The following is a 27,228-nucleotide window of genomic DNA, read 5'->3' on the forward strand; positions in this document are numbered from 1 at the left end:
ACTACACAATATCAGCTCCTTTATGAGACGATAAGCTTCAAGATGGCACGAGTCTTCTCTGCCTTATCTAATCCTATATTTCTGGGGCCTAGTACATGATAAATAGCACTCAAACAAGTACAAAATACTAAATTGGATTCTTAAGCAGCGTCAGCCATTAATTAATGCAATTACTTTATCAGTTTGTCATCTTACTTTTTTAAAGATACATCAGGTTGACGATAATGTAATCAATTTACACCTTAAACTAAGCAGTGGAGTTGGCCTGGGGTTGAAGAGAAAACCCAGTTTCCCTGGAAAAGGGAACCGTAATTACATCAAGTTTGTCCTGGACGAGGTCTTTTCTCCCACCGAGTGGAGAGATGTTGGCCAGATCACTCCACAGGTCAGGTAACCTCAGATAACGGAGAGTCGGCCCTGGGCTAACACTCCGCCGGGACCCCCCAGGCCCAGTGGCTCTGAGTCCTTGGTCTATGACCCAGTCACCGTTTAATCGTGCCTCGATCCCTCTTAAAAATCATTTGTAAAGCAGGGACGCCTCGGTTGCATGGTTGTCAGGTCAATTTAAGGAGCTATTAGGGAAGCTTCCTACATCACCCTTCTGCTTCTATCTGCTATTTACACAGGAAAGGGAGCATGTGAAGAGCAGAGTTTGATCACGCCTCTGTTCAGAAGCCCGCAGTGATTGCCCATCTCCTCCGGAAGGAAAGCCCGTCCTTAATTACAGGGGTCCACAGGCCCCGCAGGATCTGAGGCTCTCCAGAGTTGCAAACTTCATGCCCCTTCCCGGCTGCATTTTCCTCCGGAGATCTTATTATTTTTTCCCCCTAAAATATGAATGTAGGGCGCCTGGGTGGCTCAGTCGGTTAAGCGTCTGCCTTCAGCTCAGGTCATGATCCCAGGGTCCTGGGATCGAGCCCTGCATCGGGCTCCCTGCTCAGCGGGGACCCTCCCGCCTGCTTATGCTCTCTCTCAAATAAAAAAACTTTAAAAAGGTATTATGAATGTCGGAACGAATACTGTTTGTACGCACGCATCACAGAATACCAGGTACGCTGTAGGTCCTACGGTGAGTTATATTCTCTTCCCCCGGCCAGGGGTCAGTGGCCTGAAGGGCTAAAGCTTGGGGGTTTACGGTGAGTACCTTCTGGGATCACGTGCCTTCGGGAAATCCAAGATTGATATTCATTGCCTGAACAACCCTGTATGGATTATTTCAGCGTCAGGCACTCCGGGCTGGAAGTACTAATAGTTAACACTTTGGCGCCTCCACTGATTCACGCAGTCACTCAACAAACATTCACTGGACGCCTCCGAGGTGCCAGTTCTTACTGACTGAGCTGCCGGACCCCAAGCCGAGCGGGCACGAGCGTCTCCTTCGGGATCGCGGCGCTCCTCGCACGCCCGCTCCCCGCAGTTGGGGTGGGGGCGGGGCAGGGGAAAGACCCGGTCCCGCCAGCAGAGGGCGCGCTCCCGGCCTCTCCGCAGGCTCCGACCCGCCGAGGCGGCCCGGCTCCCACGCTCGCTCCCGAGCGCGCCCCCGCCCGCCGCGTCACGTGACGCGGCCGCGGACCCGGAGCTGCCGGGCCCGAGCCCAGCTAAATTCGTGGCCGTGGTCGCCGCGGGCGCAACCCCAAAGGCTACTCCGGAAGAGTGCGGCGGCTCGCGGAGTCGATGCTTCCTCTTCCGACTCAGGTCGGCTCCCGCTGCCTCCTCCCCGGCCGCCGCTGCCGCCTCCCCGGGCGTGTGCATAAGCTCTCCGGTGTGGGGACGCTCCGGTGACCATGTAGCGGCGCAGAGCGAGGAAGCCCCAGTGCCCGGGACGCGTCGGCGCCGTCGGCACGCCCCCGCGGCGCCCGGCACTCCCCGGTGCGGGCCGGCCGGGCCTCCGCCTGCGGCCTGGCCCCGAGCGCCGCGAAGTCTCGCGCCGTCTCGCGAGAGGCGAAGTTGGAGGAACATGGCGACGTCTAATCTGTTAAAGGTAAGACGCTCCGTCCGGCCCGGCTTGGGCTCCGCGCCCGCCGCCCTCGGCGCTCCGGGAGACGCCGGCTCGGGTTCGGCGGCCGAGTGGGAGAGTGCTCGGGGGCTGTCCGGCGCGGGGGGCGGGGGCGGCGGCCGCAAGGCGCGTGTGGGGCCCGGGGGTCGGGAGGCTCCGGCTGGCCGTCGCGCCGGCCGGCCCGCGGCGCGCAGGGCCCGGGCGAGCGCGGCTCGCGGGGGGCCGCCGGGGCCCGGGGCGGCGGGCGCGGTGCTCTCGGGGTCTCCGCGGCGGCGGGAGTGCAAGGCGCGTGAACGGGAGGCCGAGAAAATGCTGCCCGCCCGGCCCCCGCCTTCTCGATCTCGGGCGGCCTCGTCCTGGGCGCGCGACTCGGTCGGCCGGCCGGCCGCGCCCTCCACCCCCTGCCCGGAGCCCCGGGGGACTCCCCGGTAGCCCCAGGGCGGCGCTCGGCGCGGGGCGGGCCGCGGCCGCGCTGCGCCCAGTTAGCGGGTCCGAGACGCGGGCTGAGGTCGGTTTCGCGTCCGCGGCCTGGCGAGGGAGCCGGAGGCCCGGGGGGCGCCTTCCCCGCGCTCGGAGGGCTGGGCGACGAGGAGCACGTGGCCGGGGCTTGACGGAGCGCGGAGGGGCGCCCTGGACCCGCTCGCGTCGCCCCGGCACCACCCACCTGCCGGGCGCGCGGGCCTGCCTCGGAAGGCAGGCGGGAGTCCACGAGTTGGCGGCGCCGCGGAGCGCCTCTCAGCGGGGGCGGGGCCGGGAACGAAGCTCGGCCGGCGCCTGAGAAGCCGGGGGACGTCGCGAGCTTCCTAACCTCTCGGTGCCCAGGTTTCCAGTCAACGCTGCGGCGTCGGTCGCGGAGGAGCGCGAAGGTCGAGCCGCTGTATGTAAAATGCCTAGAACGGCGACCGGCACTGGGTCGGCACACGACACACGACTGGGAACCAGAATTACCGCCGTGCTGTCTCTCAGAAAGCGAATTCGTGGCGGTGGAGGGAGCCGTCCTGCTCCTGCCTCAGCAGGATGGCCGAGTCCCCACGGACTCGAAGGAGAGCCGTTGGCCTTCTGGAGACCCCTGTTAGTGCGTCCCGCGTGTTCACAGAAGCAGTGGCTGGTGTTACTCACTGAAGCGCGTCCAAGAAGTAATTGGGCTGCGGGCGCCTGGGCGGCTCAGTCGGTTGGGCGACTGCCTTCGGCTCGGGTCGTGATCCCGGGGTCCCGGGATCGAGTCCCGCGTCGGGCTCCCTGCTCGGCGGGAGGCCTGCTTCTCCCTCTGACCCTCCCCCCTCTCATGTGCTCTCTCTTATTCTCTCTCTCAAATAAATAAATAAAATCTTTAAAAAAATAAAAATAGGGCGCCTGGGTGGCTCAGTTGGTTGGGCGACTGCCTTCGGCTCAGGTCGTGATCCCGGAGTCCCGGGATCGAGTCCCGCGTCGGGCTCCCTGCTCGGCGGGAGGCCTGCTTCTCCCTCTCCCACTCCCCCTGCTTGTGTTCCCTCTCTCGCTGTGTCTCTGTCAAATAAATAAATAAAATCTTTAAAAAAAAAAAAAGAAAGAATTGGGTTCCTGGTTCTTTGTGGGGTTTTTGTTTTTTTACTTGATTACTCGGATGTAAAGCAAGGTCTTACTCCCCCAAGAATTCTCTCTCAGAAAAGAGCAAACCACTTTATTCCACTCCCTGCGAAGCCTTACAAAGGATTGTTTGGGGAGGGTGCACGTCTCAAGCTACTTCGGTAAATCCTAGCTGTGCCTACTTGGTGGAGATTATGAATCTGCATACCCAACACACACCTGTAGATGGAGAAAACTGCTTGAATGTATAGGAAATAGGCATTTAGGACTTAGGTTAAAAAGTTCACAAGGAGTCAAAAAGTTCTGTAACTCAGACAACTTTTATAAATTAAAGGAAGGTGATAATGCTTTGAAAAACCGGGTAAAATGACTTATTCACTCTAGTGAACATGAAGACAGATGCCAAAGATACACTGGAAAATTTTCAATGAAATTGTTTTGTGAAGTGTTGGAAAGGGGGAGAAAGAATTTGTGAATGTTGTTTTACATAGTATGTGATTTTAAATACACATAACTAACATCATATAATGGGCATTATAAATAGACATTTGATTCTTCTGTCTGTAGCTTCAAAAGTTTACATGTTCAAGTTGGCCAGAAAAATCTTTTTTTTTTTTTTTTTCTTTCCATATTGGGAGTAGGGAGGGCGCTTGTCTCATGTTCATACTTAAACAAGTAACTAATTAAAAAGTGAAAAGTTTGTCCTCTTGGAGAAATGTAGTGAGACCCTGCCAGGATAGACCCATAAAATAATTCATAGGATCACCTAAATTCAGGTCTGGTGGTGCCTTGAATAAAGATAGAGCCGAGTGGGATGTGGCCAGGTTGGCCTCGTTTGCTCTTTTGACAGGACTAACAGACTGGTTCATAAGATACATGCCTTAGACATTGTGCAAATAGGTTTCACCAGACTATATTTGACAGAATTATCATGTCCTGCGGTCAAAATGGAGAAACGTGGGCTAGATGAAAATACAGTTAGAACTGCATTCATGATCATAAATAGCTGTACCTGAAGAAGGATAAGTGATAAAGGGAGGCCTGTAGTGTCCTGCTGAAAAAATAAGTTTTCTTCCTATTCGCCAGTAACTTGGGTGGAGTTTAGTTTATTGAGTTTGTGGATGACAGTTTGGAGGGACAGCTAATACGTTCCGAAGGATAAGATTCAGAACTTTGATAGGAAACTTAAAGTCAAAGGGCAAAGCAGTAAAAACCACCTACGTTTTTAATATTGGCATTTGATATAATAATGATTATATTGTCTATTGAAAGCAAGTGGACTATGGCTGGATTTTGGAAATCTAACATGCAAAGATTTGTGTTGTGTATTTTGTCGTAAACAGTTACCAGTGTCTTGGGGGGTTTATATCTCCCAAAACCTTTCAGTATTACTACTTTAAGTTTGTTTTTTTTTTAACATGTAATTCTGGTTCCTTTGCTTTGGAAGTATCTAGGCCCCGAGTGCTATTTTATTCAGAAAGTTGAGTATCCTACCCCAAATAGCAGTTGTTTAAATCTTATTTTGCCAAGTCTCAACCCCATTTAATTCTTAGCCTATTACTGTATGCAGTTAACTCCTGTGGTCAGTACCACACCTTTTTCCAGTTTCCCCTATATTCTGTTTTTCGAGGCACCTGCGGTGTTGCTTCCTGGCTTGTTCTTCAGCCTTCATTTCCCCTCCAGGACCTGCCAGCACATTTCAGGCCCCTTATTCTGGCTTCTATGGAGTAAAAAAGTTCATGTATTTCCTCATGTAAAACTTTGGCCCTTTTTCCTCTTGCCATTCATTCCCGAGGTTATTTGAAAAGCAGCCCCCACTTGCTGCCTTTATAGTTCTTCACCTTCTTGCTTAACTTACTGTAACTCCACTCCCTTTACCCCCACCTATTGACAGAGAAGCTGCCGGTCTCCAGAGCAATGGCGACCTCCTGATTGCCAAATGAGATTTTTCTCCAATATTATTGATGACTATCTCTGCTTCTCTCTTGATTTTTATGCGATTCTCTCCATAGTGTCCTCTGTCTCAGATCACTGGTGTTTTTCACTGACCTCCCTCCTCTCCTCCCTAGTATGATTATTTCTCAGGAGTTAATCTTCAGCCCTATTCTATCTTTGTACTTCTGTTTCTGGGGCAGTCCTAACTCGCATGATTTCACTATTTTTATCTCTTAACTCTGATCTGAGCTCTGGACCAAAACACAGTTCTGACCATATCACTTTCCTGCTCAGATACCTTTGATGGTTCAAATTCTTTGATATCTTTCCAGTTGGGTCTTCTCCCTAATATCTCTCTGTCTGCCTCCCCTGTCCCCTCCTGCTCTCTTCCCTCTCTGTCCCCCTCTCCCTCTTTCTCTCTCTCTCTCATACCCCTACCTCTACCTGGCTGGTTCCTTGTTGGTTCACTAGTATACCACTATTTCAGTATTGGCCTCTTAAAATCCGTTTTTTATTAAGACCCAGCCCAGCAGCGGCTCTTTCTGCCCACGGGTCCTGTACCCGTAAATTCCTCCCCTCTTCTTAGTGCTCCGGAGCACTGCAGCACTTTGTTTTAGCACTTGCTTTATGCCTTACATATTAGTTGCACAGTCTGTTTGCGTATCTGACTCCCTTTCAGGATTGTAAGCTCCACTGTTGCAGCGTCTAGTGCATGATCTGTGCATTGTAGATGCTCACTAAATGAGTGTTGATTGGTTAAAAGGAGGAATTTCTGGTTCTGTTCCCTTCTAATTAGATTTAGAGAGAGGGAGAGAGAAGGAGGTAGAAGTATAAAAACCAATTCATTAGAGAGTCCAAACTTGAAACTGAAATAGGAGGCGCGCTACTGTTCTCAGTGGAAACTTTATTTTTTGAGAGGAAAGAAAATGGAAATAATAAAGGGGTGATTCAGAGTGTCTATAGAATTCATTATTAAAATGATTTCATTAGACACCTGTGTACTAGGCACCACGAATGATACAAGGATGTAAGACATCTGTCCTCTTTGGGAATTCACCATATGCTACGGGAGGGTAAAAGGTACTACTGATCTTCTCCCTAAGGCGAGAACTTAAGTAGTGTTACCAAAGTCTGTGTGGCCCCTCACAGACTGAGGACATCATTTCTGGTGGATTGATCAGGCATTGGAGTTGGATTTTGAAGGGTGGGTAGACTTTTTATAGGTGGTGATTAAGGTAGAATGTGGTGGGAGTGGAGAGGAGATTGGTCGGCTGCCCTGGAAGCAGGACTGCCCGCTTCTTGCACGCTAGTGATTCTTTAATTTCTCTTTGAACGTAAGTGAAAGCCTTACTTGGAACCTGCCTTGTCAGTTTTCATTGAGTTGGGAACTGCCCTTCCAGATGGGCATGTGAGAGGCACATGATCCTTAGGGCCGCCTGCCCTCCCTCCAGTGTCCCATCCTTGAGACACGGTTACATTTGACACAGCCTAGGGAGAAAGGAACTCGGGGTTATGTATGTTTGTGGACTAAATCAGTTACTACAAGTCTGTGATAAATGGCAGTGTGAGCATTGTTCACGTTCTATGAAAATAAATGGGCAATTACCATAATCTGGAGGTGATATATATTAATGCTACTGACAGGAAGTGACAGTTTAGGATAAACTTTGAGAGATCAGTCATTTATCAGTGGATTAGAAAAGGGAAATTTTAGACTGCAGGAGGGTATCAAGAGGACGCTAGAGATCCATCTAGGGGGCAGAGAAGAAGGGTGGAGAAGAGAGACAAAGACAGGTGTTTCTTTTTTTCTTTTTTAAAGATTTTATTTATTTGACAGAGAGAGCGAGCGAGAGCGGGAACACAGGCAGGGGGAGTGGGGAGAGGGAGGAGAAGCAGGCTTCGCGATGTGCAGGGAGCCCGATGCGGGGCTCGATCCCAGGACCCTGGGGTCATGACCTGAGCCGAAGGCAGACGCTTAATGGCTGAGCCACCCAGGCGCCCCAAGACAGTGGTTTCTTATTGGATGTTTTGCTAGGTGTCCTGGTGAACCCAGTTGTGTCACAGAAGGCCATCTGACTCGTGCCTTGGTATAGTGGGTGTAGAGTGAATTGGTGCCTGATGGACTCTGTACACAAGTAAACAAGTGACAGCTCCGGTTAAAACACTGGTCATGAAACATGTAGTACAGGCGGTATCAGGGATATTTGGTCTTTGTAATGGGGTTTGTTCCCCAAAATGTAGGCATTTACTCTGTGCTGGATACTATTCTAAGTGTGATACAGTAGTGAATATGACAGACAAGTCCCTAGTCTTTGGGGCTTACATTCAAACGTGTGAATACTGACACCAAAGAAGTAACACATTGGGTAGTTTTTGTAGAAACGAGAGCTATGATGGAAACAGTGTTCAGAAGATGGGGGCACTCTTTTACTTATTTACAACAAAATAATTATATCTTTTCCCCCTAAATACTGCTTTCAACTATGTTCTGTTGAATTTTCCTTCCTTGCCACTTGATGACATTTCAATCCCATCTCCTAGCTTTCTGTTTTTTTTTAAAAAGTCCTGTTAGTCTAAATTAAAAATTTCGATCTCAAAGCCAAATTAAATCTATATGCTTAAACCCTTGGCTTCAGATGTGCAGAGAGGAATGGGGGAAAGGCAGTTTTCTTAGGTTGGTTTAGAAAGGCCTCTGGGAGGTGACATTGACGCTAGACTTGAATGATCTGCATTCTATTCTAGGCAAAGGTCTTGAGGTGCTGTGGTGAGCTTGGCTTATTTGAGGAACACATTTAAAAGGGTGGTATGGCTGGAACATAGTGAGAATTGCCAGGATTCAAATATATACTGGAGTTTTGTGGTTCTTTTGGTTAATGGGGATTGCAGATGTGGTTTTAAAATCACATAACTGGGAGTGCTGGTGGCTCATAGACCGTACAGGAACCCACACATTCAAATAGCCTCATGATTTACACAGAAGACCTGAAATACACAAATTGAATTCCTTTTGTAAAGTAAATAGCATGCCATCATTGGATATAATTCAGAATCAATAGGATAGGAACTTCACAGAGGGAACAAATACAAATCTTAAATCAAATAACCTCCCTGTGTCATAGTCAGAATGTTACGGGCATGAAAGTGTGCAGGGGAAGTAATTGCTACTGTTGGTGTCCATGTCATTATTTCTGGTATTCCCTCAACTTGTCCTTTAACTTTTCTTGCACCTTTGTCATCACGAGGATATTACAAGAACAACAAAGAGAAACAAGCATGCATTAGGAAGAAAGCAAATTACAGAAGAAGAGTTTAATTTTTTGTCATGTGTTTGGGGTGAGGGAGATGTTCTAGGGCAGTAATAATAACTAAATTCTGTTTTCTTCCAAATGCAACTTTTTTTTTAGGATTGTCTGTTTTTTTTTTGTTTTTTTTTTTTTGTCCTCTCTACACCCACTGTGGGGCTCGAACTCACAACCCCGAGATCAAGAGTCACACGCTCCATTGACTGAGCCAGCCAGGCGCCCCCAAATGCAACATTTGATATCATTATAAATTGTGGTCATAGGATTGCTTCTACAGTTTGATGGCACTTGTATGTAGGGATTTCTGGACATTTCAGGGCAAACCAGTTGTGTTATTTTGTTGTAAAGTGAGTAATTTAAAAATGATTCTGAGTACATTTTGCAAGCTAGTGGACTTTTCTGTTTTTGTTCACTCTCCTGTGTTAAGCATTACTATTTTTTTTTTAAAGATTTTATTTATTTATTTGAGAGAGAGAGAATAAGAGAGAACACATGAGAGGGGGGAGGGTCAGAGGGAGAAGCAGACTCCCTGCCGAGCAGGGAGCCCGATGCGGGACTCGATCCCAGGACTCCAGGATCATGACCTGAGCCGAAGGCAATCGCTTAACCAACGGAGCCACCCAGGCGCCCCAAGCATTACTACTTTTTTAGTATGTTTTATATGTGCACACAAGGAATTATGTACCTACCTTTTTCTTGGGATTAAATAAAATGGAATTGTTGCAGATGAATTCATTGTTTGAAAAACTGCTCTTGAATTTCAGTAGGAAGTGTGCAGAACTTTTTAAATAACATATTCTAGAAAGATCTATATGGCATTTTTCATTACTGCCCTATAACAAACTTTTCTTCTGTAGTTTGCTTTCCTCCTAATGCATGCTTGTTTTTCTTTGAAATAGTCTCCATGGCTATAGATAAGAGATTGTAGGATTTGACTGTCAGTTTGTTTTAGAACTGATTATTCCATTAGGGGATACTTTTTTAGATATAGCTGAATGTACTTTATTGGTTCTGGGTAACCAACATATTATATTAAGAGATCCTGATTTCTTTATATTGATTAGAGTAAGAAAGGGAGCTAAGCCTTTGTTCACCTATTTTTCTTTCTTTGATCTTTTTTTTCTTACTGTTTTCATCCTATCTCTCCTCTCTTTCTGAGAAACTTGACACTGATTTTTTTTTTTTCCTCAGCCTTGTGGGGGAGACATTAAGTAAAGAACAATTTAGTAGTAAGTATACTTTTATCTTATTTAAAGAGGAATAGTGAACACAGGAAAAAAGAGAGGCCAAGAGTTAGAACTTCAGCATTTGCTTTTATTGGACAGTACATCCCAAACTGAACTTACCACTTCTTCCAAATCTTTCAGCTCAAATGTACTCCTCCCCTGGCGTTTCTTCTATGGTTGGCGCTCTGTCAGTTACTCAGGTCAGAAGTCTGAGAGCCGTGTTGCATTATCCAATAGGCAAAACAAACACATATTTAAGGTATCCTACTCCCGTTAAAAAAAATGAGAAAAAAATGTGTGGGTTATGTTTTTTTTTTTTTTTTTAAAGAAAATGTTTTGGACCTCTAATATATATTTTAGAACTTAGTATCCTTTGTATTTTGAATTATATTGGGGAGTACCAGTGAGGGAGCTACTCATCAGTCATTTGAGAGCTTAGGGCCTTAATACTGCTTTTGTTGAGTCATTTTCAGCTTTCTCTCATTCCTACGTCTAACTACCACCAAATCCTGTCACTGTAGGAGAATTAGAAGCAATAGTACTTACAGTAGGAGTCCCTAATATAATAAATAGCCAGCACTTTATTTCATCCACGTTTAATTATTTCATCCACGTCTCTCAACATTTTACATGTCTTATTAAATCCTGTAACAACCCTTGCACATAGATAACTTTGTTAAATCCATTTTGCTTAGATGAAACTGAAGCACAGAGAGTTTAAGTAACATACTCAAGGTCACACAGTTGGTAAATGGCTAAGTCATAATTCTTTCCTCACAAAACCGCTTCATGGACATCGCACCTGTAGCGTCTCCGTGTAGGGCTTCATCCTGTATTGCTTATATGCACTGTTGTGGAGGCTTCCTGTTAGACTGTTCTAGTTTTTCCTTCAGTGAATTTATAGATGATCATTTAGGAGTTAAATGTAACCATGCCAATAGCCAGTGGCTGTGTTTCCCCCCCATCCAAAGAATTTTTATTTAATATGTTGTAACCTGTTACTGTCATTTATTTTGCTTAGATTAAATACTTTCTTACTTTCTGACACAAAAAGGTGTTCCAGGATCGTCTCTGCCCCAACTTTGGAATTAACATTTTTCTCTAAGGAACCTTTTCATGGACTATGGTATTGAGAAATCAGGATCTGGATGCTAGGTATGCTAATTGCTATTGGGATGTTGCTTCTCCCAGGCCCTCCCATTGGGCTGAGCTAGGACACACATGCACCCACGTGCATGCGCACACATACACACCCTGTGCTGATTTCTGTATAGTATTGAAACCAGTGAGTTCACCCCAGTCCTCCCAATTCCAATAAACTCATTTCTATCCTTTTCCCTTTCCATATAATGTGACTTCTTTCTCTGACAGTGAGAAATCTCATTGACACTGGCTTTCGGACTGAGTTATTCAGGAAGGAAGGAAAGAAGGGAGGAAGCTATTGACAACATTTTTAATATGTGTGGATATAAAATTAGCTATAAATTCCTTAAACTCAGAGTTCTTTAACAATTAAAAGATAGTTACCAATTAAATACAAGTCTAAAAACTCAGTAATATTTAAATGAACAACACTAGCATGACAATTTTTAAAGCAAGATTTATTGAAATACGACCTATATACAGAAATGCCTATAAATCATAAATATATAGCTGGATACATTTTTTATAAAGCAAACATACCTGTATAATCAACGCCCATATCTAGAAATAGAATATTAACAGTACCCCTGAAAGCTCCCTCTCTCTTGCCCTGTCCTAGTCTCTAATTTGGAACCCCCGCCCCAGGGTAATCACTATGCTGACTTCTCATAACTGTAGATGTACTTTGTTCATGAACTAGTGTGTACTCTTGGGACTTTTTTTGCTCAACATTATGTCTGTGAGGTTCCTCTATATGTTAAATTTTTGTTGCTGAATAGTATGCCACTATTATGAATATTTCACAGTTTATTCATCCTATTGTTGATGGACATTTGGGTTGTTAATAGTTTTTCACTATTGAGAATAGAGATACGATGTACTTTCTTGTACAGGTCTTTGGTAGATGTATGTATGCAGCTCAATTGGAAGTATGCCCAGAAGTGAAATTGGTGTGTCACATATTATACATATATTTAGCTTTCATGATCCTGCTAAGTAGTTTCCTAAGATAGTAGTACCAGTTTACACTCACCAGAAGGATGAGAGTTCTGGTTTCTCTAAATTTTCTCTAATATTTGGTATTGTCATTCTTTTCTATTTTAGCCTTTTTGGTGGTGTGTAGTGTTATTTCATTGGGGTTTTAATATGTATTTCCCTGATGATTAATGACGAGGGGTGCTTTTTCATATGCTTATTGGCCATTTAGATATTGGCGTTGTAGAGGGTCTGTTCAAGTGTTGTGCCGGGGGATTGGATTTTTTTTCCTCTCTTACTGATTCTTACGAACCTCTGTATGTTTTGGAGAAGAGCCCTTCTTGGATATATGTATTAAAATAACTTTTTCCACTCTGTGGGTAGCTTTTTCACCTCCTTAATGGTATCTCTTAAGGAACAAAAGTTCTTATTTTTAATATTGTACAATTTTTGGCTAGTGATTGGTTGTAAGTCATACAAATGATCCAGACCCTACTTGTGTTAATAGCTTATTTAGCTTTTTAAAACAAAAACAAAATTAAGAATTTATTGTTACACCTTTGAGCCTCAAAAATATATCCTGGGACCCTTCCAGGAGTCTCTTAATCACAATTTAAGAAATACTATATTAGAATGTGAGTTCCTTTGAAGACTTTTCATTTGTAAGTCCAATGATTAGCATAATTCTTCAAGTACATTAGGCACTCAAATTATTTGTTGAATGAATAAATGGAACAAATGAATGATGAAGCCCCCCAAATAAGTTACTTTTACCAGTACTGTTACTTTTGATGTCGTTTTTTTCCCTTAAAATTAGTTGTTTGGGTTTCTAAAAATTTAGGCACTATCAGAATTTGTATAAAATTTTTTTTTCTCTATAAAAGAAACATAAAGGTTTTAAAGGGAAGTGTAGTTTGAAATTTCTCATTTCATTGGAAAAAGATGTTTAGCTTTTTGGAAAAGTGTTTTCTTCTGCACCATGTTTAAAGATAAATACGTCTTTCATGTAGTGGTGCTTCTGCCTTGTGGTTTTTAGATAATTGCCACTGAATTTTTATAATCATAGATTTTTTTTTTCCCTGCAATTTTTTTTTTTAAGTGAAATTAAGTCAGGGGTTGGATTCTGGCCCATAGGTTGCAAGTCCTTCCATTACTCATTCAGGAGAGACCCAGTGAGTAGGTAAGAATAAGGCTCTAACAGGGGAACCTGGCTGGCTCATTCAGAAGAGCATGTGACTCTTGATCCTCAGGGTCATGAGTTCAAGCCCCGTATTGGATGTAGAGATTACTTAAAAAAATAATAAAACCTTAAAAAAAAAAGAAAAAAAGAATGAGGCTCTAACCGAACTAAACTGCTTGGATTTGAACCCCAGCTCTGCATTATTGTCTATAATCTTAGGGAAATAACCTAACCTAATCTCAGGGTATAGTGTACAGTTTTTTTTCATCTATAAAGTGAGAATAATAATATCACCAAACACAGAGGGTAGTTTTAAAGATTAAATGAATTAATACTTGTAAATATTTAAAACCATACCGGACACGTAATTAGTAGTCAGATATTATAAAGTAAAATGATCAAAATTGATGGAATGAGCTACATTGAAGATTATACTGAACTTAAATAATAAAAGTTATAAATAGCTGAACTCAAATTTGTTCAGTGTTATTGGATATTCAAACTACCCATCGAAATGTAAAGGAAGCTATTTAGAGATAAGCAAAAGGAAATCTTCTTTTGTATCACATGTGAAAATTTTATTGACTGTAACCCCAAATTAGTTAAGTGCCATATATTTGCAATGAAAGAAATAGTACAAAATATTGTAAGGGAATGATTAAACAAAAACAATAAAAATATGAGAAGTTTTTTAAATTTCACCCTTCTGTAGTGTCAGTGTTGAGCATCCTACTCTGATTACCTTCTCCTGTCTTTCTAACTCATTTTAATGTTCTTAGTCCGGTAATCTAGCTCCACTAAGGCCTTTTTAATTCATTGATTCTACCACCTTATTGTATAGTGTCTGAGATCTGTGAGTTGATAGTTTTTATCAAATTAGGAAACATTTTGGTTTCTATTTCTTCAGATAACCATCCCCCCCCACCTCAAGACTCTGGTTATATGTAAGTTAGGTCATTTGATGTTGTTCCATAGCTCCCTGATAATCATTTTTAGAAATCTTTTGTTTCTGTGATGTTCACGCTTTCCTCTATTTTCTTGAACTTGTGAAGTATATAATAGCTGGTTTAACATCATGCTCTACTGAAACTATCATTCATGTTATTTTGGGGCAGTTTCTGTTGATGGGTTTTTCTCTTGATGATGGGTTATATTTTCCTTTTTTGCCTGCTTGGTAATTTTTGATTGGATGCTAGACATTGTGAGTTTTATGTTTTGGGGCCTGAGTTTTTCAAATATCCTTTAAATGTTTCTGGATTTTGCTTTGACACAATTAAGTTACTTGGAATCAGCTTGATCTTTTTGAAGCTTGCTTTTGAGTTTTGTTAGAGTGGGTCTGGAACAACATTCAGAGTAGGAGTACTTTGGCTCCGCTATGGATGCAGTGCCTTTCTGAGGACTCTCCCTAGTGTTAAGGAGCATTTCTGCCCTGGCTGGTAGGAGCACAAACTGTTCTTAGCCCTTTATGAGCCTTGCTGATTGTTCTGTCTACTCCTTTCTAATGGACCTTTCCCCAGTCTCTGATAGTTTTCTCACATGCTTGTGCAAGTCAGAATTCAGTCAAGGGCTTAAGGTGACCTCTCTGTATGTCTAGTACAGCTCTCTTTTTTCTGTCTGCATCACAAATTTTTGTCACCTTGTCCTCTCTAAACACTGGCTCCTAAGTAAAACGTCCAGGCTGTTTGGATTCCCTGCTTGTGCTGAGGCTTGGAAACTCTCTAGGCAATATGTTGGGCATCTGTACGGCTCGCCTATGATGGTTTTCTCAGGAAGTACTGTCTTGTACTGCCCTGTGGCTCTCTAGTTGTTGAGGCAGGAGGGGGAAATCTGGCTGTTGTTATTCCATTGTGGTTGGAAGCAGAAGTCTGTCTCTTATCCCGATGTCCTTTCTCTCAGTTTTACGGGTATTTATTCTCTGTTCAGTCATTATAATCACTCCCTTGAATACACTTTGACTCCCCTGCTTATCTCTCATTTCATTTGGGAAAACTACAACCCTGGTTAAATCATCTCTCCACCTTTCAGTGCCAGCACGTGTGTGAATGTTGCAGGCAAAAAAGACACATCTGTGCTATTTTCACTTTAAATCCATGACCAGAGTCTGTAAGTGAGCCCAGTCACACTACCATAGCCATTTATTCTACTTCCCTAGATATCTGTTTCATATCTTTTCTCTCAAAATTCTAGCACCTCCTCCCCCATCTTCCAAGGCATTTTCCTTTTTTCTACATCACTGAGAAATTGAAGCAATCAGAAATGAAGTTTGCAGAGTGGCACTTACATCATCTCCTCTCCTACCAGCATCGGCATGTGTGCTCTGCCTCCCCTCTCAGTGAAGAGTCCTTTCCGCCCCTCTGTACTCTAGGCCCCTTTCTCTCTTGCCTACCAGGGCAAATTAAATTTAAATTCAAATTCTCCAGCAGTTTCCCTCCTTTTCTACCACATCATCCATAGTATATCCTAGAAGGTGCCCATCAGTATAAAAACCATACTGTATTTATCCCATCATAAAAAAATTTTTTTGACTCCCTCTCCCCGTATCAGCTCCCATGCCATTTCTGTGCTCTCGTACAACAAAAGTGCCAAGAGTTGTCTGTACTTTTCCGGTTTTTTCCCTTCTTTTTCTCTTAGTTCCACTCCAGTCAGGCTTTTGTCCTTAGTGCTCTTTGAAATGTTCTTCTATGATTAATGTGAAGTCTCTGACTTCCATGTTGCTATTTCAGTAGTCCTCCTGCATAATCTTTCAGGAGCATGTGCTGCATGTGATCACTCGCCCTTTCTTGACACGCTTTACTCCCTTGGTTTCCAGGATACCAGAGTCTTAATTTTCATGCCACCTCTGTGGTTGCTCCTTCTGTCTCTTTTCCTGGTTCTTACTCTTCTTCCCACCTCTTAATGTTGGATGCCTAAGGCCGCAGGCCTGGGTCCTCTTCTCTCTTAACGTTCACCGCCTTGGTTCAGTAACAAGTTCAAAAACCCATCTGCACTCCAGTGACTTCTGTACTTTAATTTCCTGACCAGACCTTTCTCTTTTAATTGTAGAGCTGCTTATGAAGCTGTGTATTGAACATCTTCAAGGGGCTGTTGAGTAGATGTGTCAGACGCAGCCCATCGGAAACCGGATGCCAGGGCTTTGCTTCTGAGCCTGTTTCGTGGGCAGTGTTTCCTGTTCCAGTTGATGGCAGTGCCATGCTTCTTGCACATGTCAAATGACAACGAAAACAGTGCAGTAACGAGTTTGATGTCCTTGACTTGGGGGAAGATGATCCATGGGTTGAGGGAGTGCAGTGCCTAACAACCTGGGGAGAGAGTACTCTTCCTGAAGGATTTGAGGCAAGGGCAAGGTTTGTAGAATGTTAGAAGAGGTGGTACAGAAACAGGGCCTGATTGGTTAGGACATTGGAGATTTCCTTATGAGGCGAGCAGGCTCTCTTCTCAAGGGTAAAACACCCTAACTAAAGCCAAGTTGGAGGACTGTGATTGGTGTTGGGTTTCCTTGGCAGTGAGGTTTTTCCCACAAGTGCAGGCTGACTTAGGTTTAGATTTGTGACATGGGCAGGGCTCCTGGAGTGGACTTCATTTTGTGGGTCTTGATAGATCAGACAAAAGCCTTAGAGTCCTGCTTTACTCCGTTCTCTCATCCCAGATGCATACTGTTGGGAAATCCTACTTAGTGCCACCTTTAAAACATAAAATGTAGCTACTGCTCCCTACTTCCGTTGCTGCTGTACTGATCCAAGTCGCTGTCACCTCTTACCTTGCCTCCTAAACTCATACTCAGCTTTAGCTCTTGTCCCTAACAGTGTATTTCTAACATTGCAATCAGGAAGGTTTTTAGATGTAAATCAGTCATGTCACTGCTTGCTCAGAACCCTCTCGTTGTTTCTCATATCACCTGTAATAGAAGCCACAGTCTTTATAATGGTCTTCAAGGCCCTGCAAGATCCAGACCTTTTTTGCTTTCCCTGACTTCCTCTGTTCTTTCGTCTATCCTTACTCTGCTCTACCTTGAATACATCGAGTATGCTACTACCTTAGGGTCTTTCCAGTGGCTGCTTCCTCTGCCTGAAGTACTCCTCCCTCACGACCAGCTCCCCACTGGCCTCCTCAGAGCCCATGTGTTTGAGAAGAAGAAAGCCTGTGAGGGCATTAGTTGGGCTGAAAGGAGCGAAGGACAGAGGGGCAGGGGTACGGCAGATGTTGAAGTCTTGGTGAAAAAGAGCCAGTGGGCGAGACAATCCTAGATATACTAGCAATTGGTGAGTTCAACCTACTGTTATTATGAGTAATAATGAGAGAAAGCAAAAGAGACTTTGTAGCAAGTTAACAGAGATGAGGGGGTCTTCAGTTAGCCAATGGAAATGTTCATAAATCAGGGTTCATAATTTGAAGGTCCCTTCACATATTGATAAGGTACACTCTTTCGTAGATAGTAGATTTGGTGTTCTGCTGCTTAGTTATGATTTAATGATACGCTCTTCAGTTTAACAGAGAATAGGCCAAATAATTGCTTGAGCATTATTTTTTGACTCGAAAAGGTTAAGAGAAAACATTCAGTTATTGAATTCCTCCTTTAATTCAGTATTAGGGGAAAATGTTCCTGAAGTTAGTCTTGTATATTTCATCAAACAGAAGAACCAAAATGTGTTTCCTGTTATTTTGCCATAGCTGATAGGTTTCAGAGTCTAACCAGTATTTAATTTACCTCAAACACCTGTTTACTCCAGTCCTTTGTACCTTTTTGATTTTTAATTGCAGGATTTATACTATGTTTAATTTTATGAATTGCCAGAATTGCTAAGGGAAATAGACTTAGTTGATGTTGTAAAGTATCCTCTAATTAAGGGTTTATATAATGATTCTCCATGTCATAGTCAAGAAAACTTTCTATGGTTCTTTCAAATTTGTTTGTTTGCATGCTCCTCCCTCAGAGGGAACAGTAGAAAAAGTGAAGCCAGCCATAAAAGGTTAGTACACAAATTTTATGCCGTAGAATTACACATCTGATTCTGAATTTCTCCATAGCCAACACTTAAGAGCAAAGTTACCTACATGATTCACTGAAGTCTATAAGGTAAAAATGAACTAGTTGTTCGGGGGAAAGCACAGCTAATCCCAGTACAAAATTTTGAATGAATATCACTCGTGGGTGCTTATAATAAGAATGTTGTAATTAAAAAAGGTACTTGGGGCAAGACAGTACAGTCACTTTTAGGATCATCAGTGTTCATGGATATAGGAGGTGAGCATGATCTGGCTGTGACATCTGTCACCTCATTGATCAGCAGGGTTGATTTGGCTGATCTGGCTGACTAGGCAGGTGTCCCCTCCTTCCCTCACCACTCGGTGTGTGCTCCTCCCGGAGCTGCAAGCTTGGTTAAAGAGGATGACTCTCCCCAATAGAGGATGACCGTTCTTTGGTCATGGGTATATGAATAGCTATACTCCCCTGCTAAAACCTCCAAACAAGCTCTCAGGGTACATTTGTAGGAGAGTGTAGGGTAGTCAAGCTTGCAAGACTCCAGACATCCAAATGCAGCCCTGCATGTGACCGTTTGCCTTTCTTAAGAAGTTTAAAAGAAAAAAAAAAAGAAAACACCAGTGTCCATAGATGTAAGATGCATCACTTGCTTTCACAAGAGTTTGTTAGTCAGTGGTTCTTAACCTGTTTTTGGTCATAGATCCTCTAACATTTTTATGTAGTTTTATCATGAATTTACTAAATATGCTGATTCTGAACTCAAGAGATTCTGATCCCAGTAGGTCTGAGTTAAGTTTTAGAAACTTATGTGTGGGGGCGCCTGGGTGGCTCGGATGGTTAAGCGTCTGCCTTCGGCTCAGGTCATGATCCCAGAGTCCTGGGATCGATCCCCGCATCAGCTCTCTGCTCGGTAGGGAGTCTGCTTCTCCCTCTCCCTCTGCTGCTCCCCCTGCTTGTGCTTTTTCTCTCTGTCAAATAAACAAAATCTTAAAAAAAAAAAAAAGAAAGAAAGAAAGAAAGAAAGAAAGAAACTTGTATGTGAAACTGCCGCACTAGGTGATTCTGAGGTGGGTTCTTGTTAGCCCACATGTTTAGAGACCTCTTCTGGGTTATAATTTTAGGGAGTTTGCAGATTCCAGGTAGTTAGTCTAGAACCTTATCTGATACGAGTGAGCAGCATCTTTAAGAATGTTATATAGTAAAAACAGTAATGAGTTCCGTAGGTGTGTTTGGAAATTTCTCATAAGCATGTTAGGAAGTGAATGACTTGTATTTATTGGTGAAAGCAAGTCACGTGGCCCCGGTAGTAATGACTGAACACATATGCTCTCTCTCTCTCTTTAGTAATGTAATGAATTGATGACCTCCTCTTCTTAATATTCAACCACTTCACATTCGTGGGATAAACCATGTGTGATTATGAATATCATTCTTTTGATATGCCACTTGTTTAATTTGTTAATATTTATTTAAGATTTTCTCACCTATGTCCTTGTTGAATTTGTCTAGAGTTTCCATTTCCTGTGCTTTTCTCACCAGTTTGGTATCAGGGTTTTGTTAGTATTAAAAAGGGGGATGGGTATTTTTCTGTTTTGTTGTTGTTGTTTTTTGTTTTTTCTCAGTTTTCAGAATTTATATAGAATCTCAGTATACTTTTTGTGTGGAATTTAGGGCAACTATAAAATTAGAAGGCACAGTCTTTATACACAAGATCCCCCTCACTTCTCATACCAGCTACAAGTTTGGAGGGTTCCCAAAACCACCCTGTGATTCAATAATTCATTAGAAAGACTCATAGATCATGGTATGGCTTATTTTGGAGAAAGGATACGATTAAGATCTGCCAAAGAAAGAGGGCAGAGTGTAGGAGGTTTCCAAACACAGAGCTTTCCTCGTCCTCTCCGCTGTAGTCAGATCGCGTATCTCTCTTGGTCTTACTGTGTGACCGTGTGTATGGAGTACTGCTAGCCAGAGAAGCTCACCCAGGCTTTAGCATCTAGAGTTTGTTTTAGATTTTTATTTTTAAGTAATCTCTACACCCACCATGGGGCTCAAACTCAACCCTGAGATCAAGAGTCGCACGCTCCACCTACTGAGCCAGCCAGAGTTTTTCTTTTCCTTTTTAAGATTTTATTTATTTGTCAGAGAGCGAGTGAGCACAAGCAGGGGAAGTGGCAGGCAGAGAGGCAGGCTCCCTGCTGAGTAGGGAGCCTGATGCGGGACTTGACCCCAGGACCCTGAGATCATGACCTGATCTGAAGGCAGCTGCTTAACTGACTGAGCCATCCAGGCCTCCCTGTCCGGAGTTTTTACTGGGGCTTCGTTATGTAGGGATGACTGATTGATTGCTTGTGGATAATCTCAGTCTCCATTTTGGTTAACCCAAAACCACCTCCCCAAGTTACAGTAGTGTTTCTGGGTTGGTCAGCCCCAACCTTAAGGACTCTGTGGGTGTGGCCCGTTCCCTCCCTGAATCACATTTGTTAGATTATCCAGTTTGACCCAAGGTTACCAGGCAAACAACAACTCTCTTCTCAGACACACAGTCTGAGGGCCCAGAGATCACCTGCTGCGAGTCAAGGACAAAGACCAGACCTTCCCCTTGGGCAAGGCCAAGTTCTTTGTACATTTGTACAGTTAAGTTTCTTTTTCGTGGTGTCTTCCTGTGATTTCTTGGAACCACGTTAGGTTCATAGGGATCCCATTGTGGAAAACTGGTTGTTTTAAATTGAAAACCTTGCATTTCTCTAGTTAACTCTGGAAAGGCAAAAATAACGGACACTTCTGATTTAGCTGCATTTAAATTAAACTACTTTTTATCTTTTTTTTTTTTTTTTTTTTTTTTAAGAATAAAGGTTCACTTCAGTTTGAAGACAAATGGGATTTCATGCGCCCGATTGTTTTGAAGCTTTTACGCCAGGAATCTGTAACAAAACAGCAGTGGTTTGATCTGTTTTCGTAAGTAATCTATTAACTCTAACTTTTTGCTAACGTAAAGGAAATTTGGTGATGCATTTCTATACCCAAATGGAATGCTCACTTTAGACCGGACTGTTTACCTGTTTACAATTATTATTAGTCCAAGCCCTCTTATGAATTCAGTGATTTGCTAGGGGGACTCCATCATACACAGCTGTGGTTTATTACAGCAAAAGGATACAAAGCAAAAGCAGCAAAAAGGAAAGGCACGTTGGATAAAGTGTGGGGAAAAACAGGTGTAGGCTTCCCAGAGTACTTGTGGAATCACGTAGGAGATAGTCTCTCCAGCAACAGAATTGACAACCAATGTGATACGTTGTCTACCTGAGAAGTTCTTGCAGACTCAGTATGAGAGTTTTTACTGGGGACTAGTCACATAAATAGCCTCTGCTTGGCATGTGCCCAAATTCCAGATTCTCAGAAAGATCAGGTGTTCAATGTAAACCATATAGCTTGTACATTTAAGGCACAGTGGGACATTCTTGCCATCAGGAAAGTTTTATATCAGGGTAGGAAACTGTTGACCATTTAAAGTTAACTCATTATCAGTAGGATACGACGGGGCAAGGTAAGGCCAATCCATAGTAGTGATCTCAGTTATGTCTTTAGAGGTCCTAGATTTAGCTAGTGAAAATAAATCCCATCAACCATGAAGTTTATTTTAGGAAACCAGGTGGATTTCTCTCCTTCACTTTCTTTCTATCTTTTTTTTTTTTTTAAGATTTTATTTATTGATTTGAGAGAAAGAGCATGAGCAGGGGGAGGGGCAGAGGGACAGGGAAAAATAGGCTGAGCAGGGAGCCTGACGTGGGGCTCGATCCCAGGACCCCAGGATCATGACCCGAGCCGAAGGCAGACGCTTAACCATCTGAGCCACCCACGCGCCCTTCTCCTTCACTTTCTATATGAACCTTTTTTACACGGCCGGAGGCGTCAATTCAGGCACAGTGCAACTCTGGCCCCTAAGTTGAAACGCACCTGAAAGCTTTCCAGGGTTAAAGCAGTGTCATGGTCATCAGAGCACAACCATGAAGAAGTATAATCTCAGAGGGCATATGTGGTACCCCAGAAACAAAAGTTTACGATTGTTAGGGTACTCCAAGAGAGACATACGTTGGTCAGGTAGTATACCGTAACAAGGCCCCCCGTTTCCCTCCTCCCAGAGGACCTTTAGCTCTAGAGTTCTCATTCCCATTCTGTTAATTCATTTCAGGCCTTGTTTTCAGATGAACTGCCTGAAGGAAATTAGTCCCAAATAGTTTTGTTTATTCGTGACCAGTGGATTTGCCTCACTAGTGTGGATGATGTTTAGAAGGGTTCTGTGTGGAAAGTGTAGGAGTTGGCTGCTCCCTGCTATCTCCGAGCCCTGGGTTTGATTTCAGAGCACCCACAGCAGCGAGGAAAGCCAGTGCTGGGAATTTGCCTTCAGGAGGAGAGCAAAGCTTTGAAGAATCATTCTGAAAAACAAAAAATCATTAATGTCTTCCTCCTCTCCTTTGCCTTCTCAGGTGCTGTGTTTTGTTTTTCTTTCTTGTAAAACCAGTGTGTCCCATTCAGTAATGACAAATTTTCAATTTTTTCCCACAATCATGTGGACTTGCAAGAGGAGCAAATGCATTTTTACAGAAAAGTATTTTTTATATCCTTTAACTAGAAAGATGTGTTTGGGTATTGGTCTGGATGAAATCCCAGATGTTTAGAAAATTTTAAGGTAGGTTTATGTCACCTCCCGTGCCTTTGTCCTGATCATTTATGTAGTGAGCAGCCTAGAAAAGATCCACTCCTTTCTGGAGACAGCTGTGTTTAACAACCAGGTTGTTTTATTAAGGTGTATGCACAAGGATGGTGAGGTGAAGGTGAGGGAAGTAGAGCCAGGTTGTTATTAATCCATTGTTGAAAACTGAACACGAGTCAGTAACAGTGAGACCTCGCGGAGAGGGCGTCAGGAGTCCAGTCTGTGAGGGGGGTCCCTGCCCTCCCATTGGCAGCTTTCGGCAGTCACTGCAAGTTAGGGGGCAGTTAGTGTCTGTATCAGATAAATAGACCAGTCAGCTGCTTGACTTCAGATGGCGCCATCAAAGAATAAGCCCTTCTCTGTAGGCATCTGGGAGTGATTCAGGTGGTCCAGGCAGAATCCAGGGTGTTTTCAGTTTACAGCTCTGCAAAGGGTATCTGAAATCCGCAGCAGTCCTCATGTCAAAGTCCTGTTCACTGAGCATGTGCTTGCTTTAGTTCAGCACAGCTTATGTTGAGCTTGAAACAGCCAGTAACAGACAGTATCACGTTTCAGCTCAGAATCAGATCCGGGCAATTAAGATCTGTGAATTCAGGATGCTAAACAAGAGCAACTTTTCTTCTGCAGCCGCAAAGCCAAGATGGCGACAGTCGTGTTCCAAGTCCAAATGACAAGCAGGACTTTGCTAAGTAAGGCCTTTTTATCTTACCAGTCTAAGAGTCCAAATTGACTTGCTCAGAAACATGCACATCAGGCTGGAAAATCATCAGCCTCTAAGGGTCAGACATCTGATTTCACAGGAGCTCAGTGGCCACTAAAAATTGCTTTTTATGGGGCGCCTGGGTGGCTCAGTTGGTTAAGCGACTGCCTTCGGCTCAGGTCATGATCCTGGAGTCCCGGGATCGAGTCCTGCATCAGGCTCCCTGCTCGGCAGGGAGTCTGCTTCTCCCTCTGACCCTCCCCCTCTCATGCTCTCTCATTCTCACTGTCAAATAAATAAAATCTTTAAAAACAAAACAAAACAAAAACTGCTTTTTATTTATTTATTTATTTATTAAAGATTTTATTTATTTATTTGAGAGAGAGAGTGAGAGAGAGAAAGAGCACAAGAGGGGGGAGCGAGAGAGGGAGAAGCAGACTCCCCGCTGAGCAGGTAGCCTGATGTGGGACTCGATCCCGGGACTCCAGAATCATGACCTGAGCCGAAGGCAGTCGCTTAACCAACTGAGCCACCCAGGCGCCCAAAAACTGCTTTTTAGAACTCCAAAAGTGTATTTCTATCTGAAGATTTCCTTTGTTTTTATGTTGTCTCTCTTTTCTCAGACATACCAATAGGTAAAAATAATAGTAAATATCACTTTTTCCGTTCAAACACGTTAAGTTCCAATCCTTTCACCAGCAGCTTAAGGCAAGGAAGTTGTGTCCACTAACTTTTTGGGGGATGGCCTTTCCTGATAGGTGCAATCTCTGTAGCATTTATGAAAGTACAAGCATATAACATTTTACATCTTTCTTGATCATACATCCAGATGCCATAGCCACAAAATACAAAGCCATCTTTTAAACCTCCCCTTTCTTCCCATTATACACTTACTCAGACCCCTAGCACCATTGACATTAATGTTAGAGTTGCTGGGAGAACCTGGCTGGAATGCAAGGGGCCTGGAGGGATTGCTTTAGCAGCAGCCGTTGGGCTGAAGAAACAGCTCAAGTGGTTTCCTTTCCCTGCACGCACCTCACCCCCAGCATTTTCTCCCCTGGTTTATCTAAATCTTTCTCCCACCCCAGGATCTGACTTAAATATTATTTTCTCATGGCTCGGGGTGGCGGGGGGAGAATAATGCCAACATTTGACATTTTTGGTTCACCCAAAGCTTAACTTCGGGCCTTTTCTCTTCCCATTTGGAGGCAAGAACAAAACCAAAGGTGTTAGCCAAGGTCACTAGAGTTGGCATGGCTGAAAGCAGCCAGGGGATTGAGCGAGCTAACTCTCCAGGGGCTAGAGCTATTGTTTTCAGCTTTCCTAGGTAACCCTTCTCTCTTAAAACATATGCAACTCAGCTGCTGTTTCATACCATGGGTGACTTTATAGCCACCCAAACAGCAGAGGTTCATCGTCCAATCACTTCATCCTTACTTTTATCAGACATTGCTCTCACCATGTTTCAGAGAGTCCCAGCTGGTCTAGTGAATCCCACTTCTGACACCAATTGTGTCAGCAGTCTAATGACCACCTCGAGGTTCAGTGATTGCTAGGAATACTCATAGGACTCAGATATGGTTGTATTCATGGCTATGATTTATTACAGTAAAATGCAACAAAGGTGTGGGTGGCAAATCCAGGGGAAACCAGGCGCATATTTCCAAGCATCCTCTCCCATTGGAGTCACACTGGAGACTCCAGCAGCTGATTGTGACAGCATGTGTGGAAGTCTGTCTGCAGGGAAGTTCATTAAAGACCGTGTCCAGGGATTTAACTTGGGGCTGTCACATAGGTAGCCTCTGCCTGACATGAACTGAAGTCCCAGACTCCTAGATGAAAAGCAGATATTCAACATAAATCAGATTGTTTGCCTAAACATTTAGGCACAATGAGCGATTCTCATCAGGAAACAGAACCTTCACAAAGTCCAAGTTCCCAGATACCAGCCAAGGGCCAGCCTTGCAAGCACATCTTCCCAAGGATAGTGGTCTCAGACCTGCTCTAACTTTTCTGTGTATGCTCTAGTGGAATACTGTATCGGGAGTTGTAGATGTGTGACTGAATAATCCGTACACATTAGGCTGTTCTCGTTTTTTCTCTTTATCACATAAGAAAATCTAATTTCCCTAATGTAGAACTTGTTGCATAATATTAACTTATATGCATGATTCTGCCTTTTGAAAAATTAAAGTTCAATAAACACCTAAGCCCTTTTAGAAATACATAGCATTCATGTATACTTATATTTTTCTTAAATTATTTGATTAAACTATTTTATGAATAATATGTTGAATGTGGTGAGGTTTTTTTTGTTTTGTTTCTGTCAATTTGTGTTGATTATATCATTTATCATCTAGAATGATGCTTGTTTTCTGGGCACTTCTGACTGGGAGAAGGGTAATGTGATGGTGTTCCCTGCTTAAAGTGCATTTCTAAGCAGAAATAGTCAGTACCTTTGTACTTGCTCTAGTTAGTGGTCTCATCACATCATTTTTAAAAATCCTTGATCTCCTTGGAGTTACCCAAGATAACTTAATATGTAGTCCTTTTAGGTTAAAGGATTCTTGTATATCTTAACATGTTATCACCAAAATTGCAAGACCTACATTAATTAAAACCTTTCAAATTTTAGGGCTGCTTGGGTGGCTCAGTCATTTGAGTGTCCAGCTCTTCGTTTTGGCTCAGGTCATGGTCTTGTGGTTGTGGGATTGAGCCCCACATTGGGCTCTGTGCTCAGTGGGGAGTCTGCTTCCCCTGTTCCTCTCCCTTTGCCCCCCCACCCCGCTCTCTCTCTAAAAATAAATCTTTTAAAAGTAATATTGTAAAAAAAAAAACCCTGTCAAATTTTAGCCTGTTTGATCACATAAATTAATAACACAGGTTGCTTTTATCTTTCTAAATTTGAGGTACTAAAATATTGTTATTAAACTCCATTGACTGTTTGCTCCTTTTTTTTCTCATATATCATTGATTCTAAGTAAGAGAGCTTTTGGCATTTTAGGTGGTTATAAAAGATTGTCTGGCATATTGTGGGATGTTTATCACCTCTGACCTTCACCCTCAGACTCTAGTAGTGGACATTCCCTGTGCGCCACCACCCCTCATTAGTGAAACAAACAAACAAAAAGCTGTGGTACTTTTCCAAATGAGCTTCTGTGGGGATGGTATGTTCCTCAGTTGAGAACTACTGCTCTTGACACTTAATTTGGTTTGACCCTGGTTAATGAAATTGAAGCCAGAATTAAATCATAAATTATTTTCAACTTGTGAGACCTTATTTTTATTTTCATTTTATTTATGTATGTATTTATTTTAAGTAGTCCCCACACCCAGGGTAGAGCCCACCATGGGGCTTGAACTCACGACCCTGTGATCAAGACCTGAGCTGAGATCAAGAGTTGGGCATTTAACTGACTGAGCCACCCAGGCACCCCAAGATCTTATTTTTAAGAAAATTTATCGGGGTGCCTGGGTGGCTCAGTCGTTAAGCGTCTGCCTTCGGCTCAG

At 43.4% G+C, this 27,228-nt stretch overlaps 1 protein-coding gene across 1 annotated transcript in view; it reads left to right on the forward strand.

Annotated features, from left to right (window-relative positions):
• The first annotated feature begins 1,617 nt into the window (after positions 1-1,617).
• Positions 1,618-27,228, forward strand: part of CUL5 (cullin 5) — an 88,952-nt gene continuing 63,341 nt past the window's right edge. The window contains exons 1-2 of the mRNA XM_035008851.1: positions 1,618-1,981; positions 21,153-21,262. Coding sequence (XP_034864742.1) covers positions 1,958-1,981; positions 21,153-21,262 — 134 coding nt within the window. The 5' untranslated portion in view covers positions 1,618-1,957. The remainder of the gene's footprint in view (positions 1,982-21,152; positions 21,263-27,228) is intronic.

This window comes from Mirounga leonina, unplaced genomic scaffold (genome assembly GCF_011800145.1).
Source record: "Mirounga leonina isolate KUSES-001 unplaced genomic scaffold, KU_Mleo_1.0 Mir_153, whole genome shotgun sequence".
NCBI lineage: Eukaryota > Metazoa > Chordata > Mammalia > Carnivora > Phocidae > Mirounga > Mirounga leonina.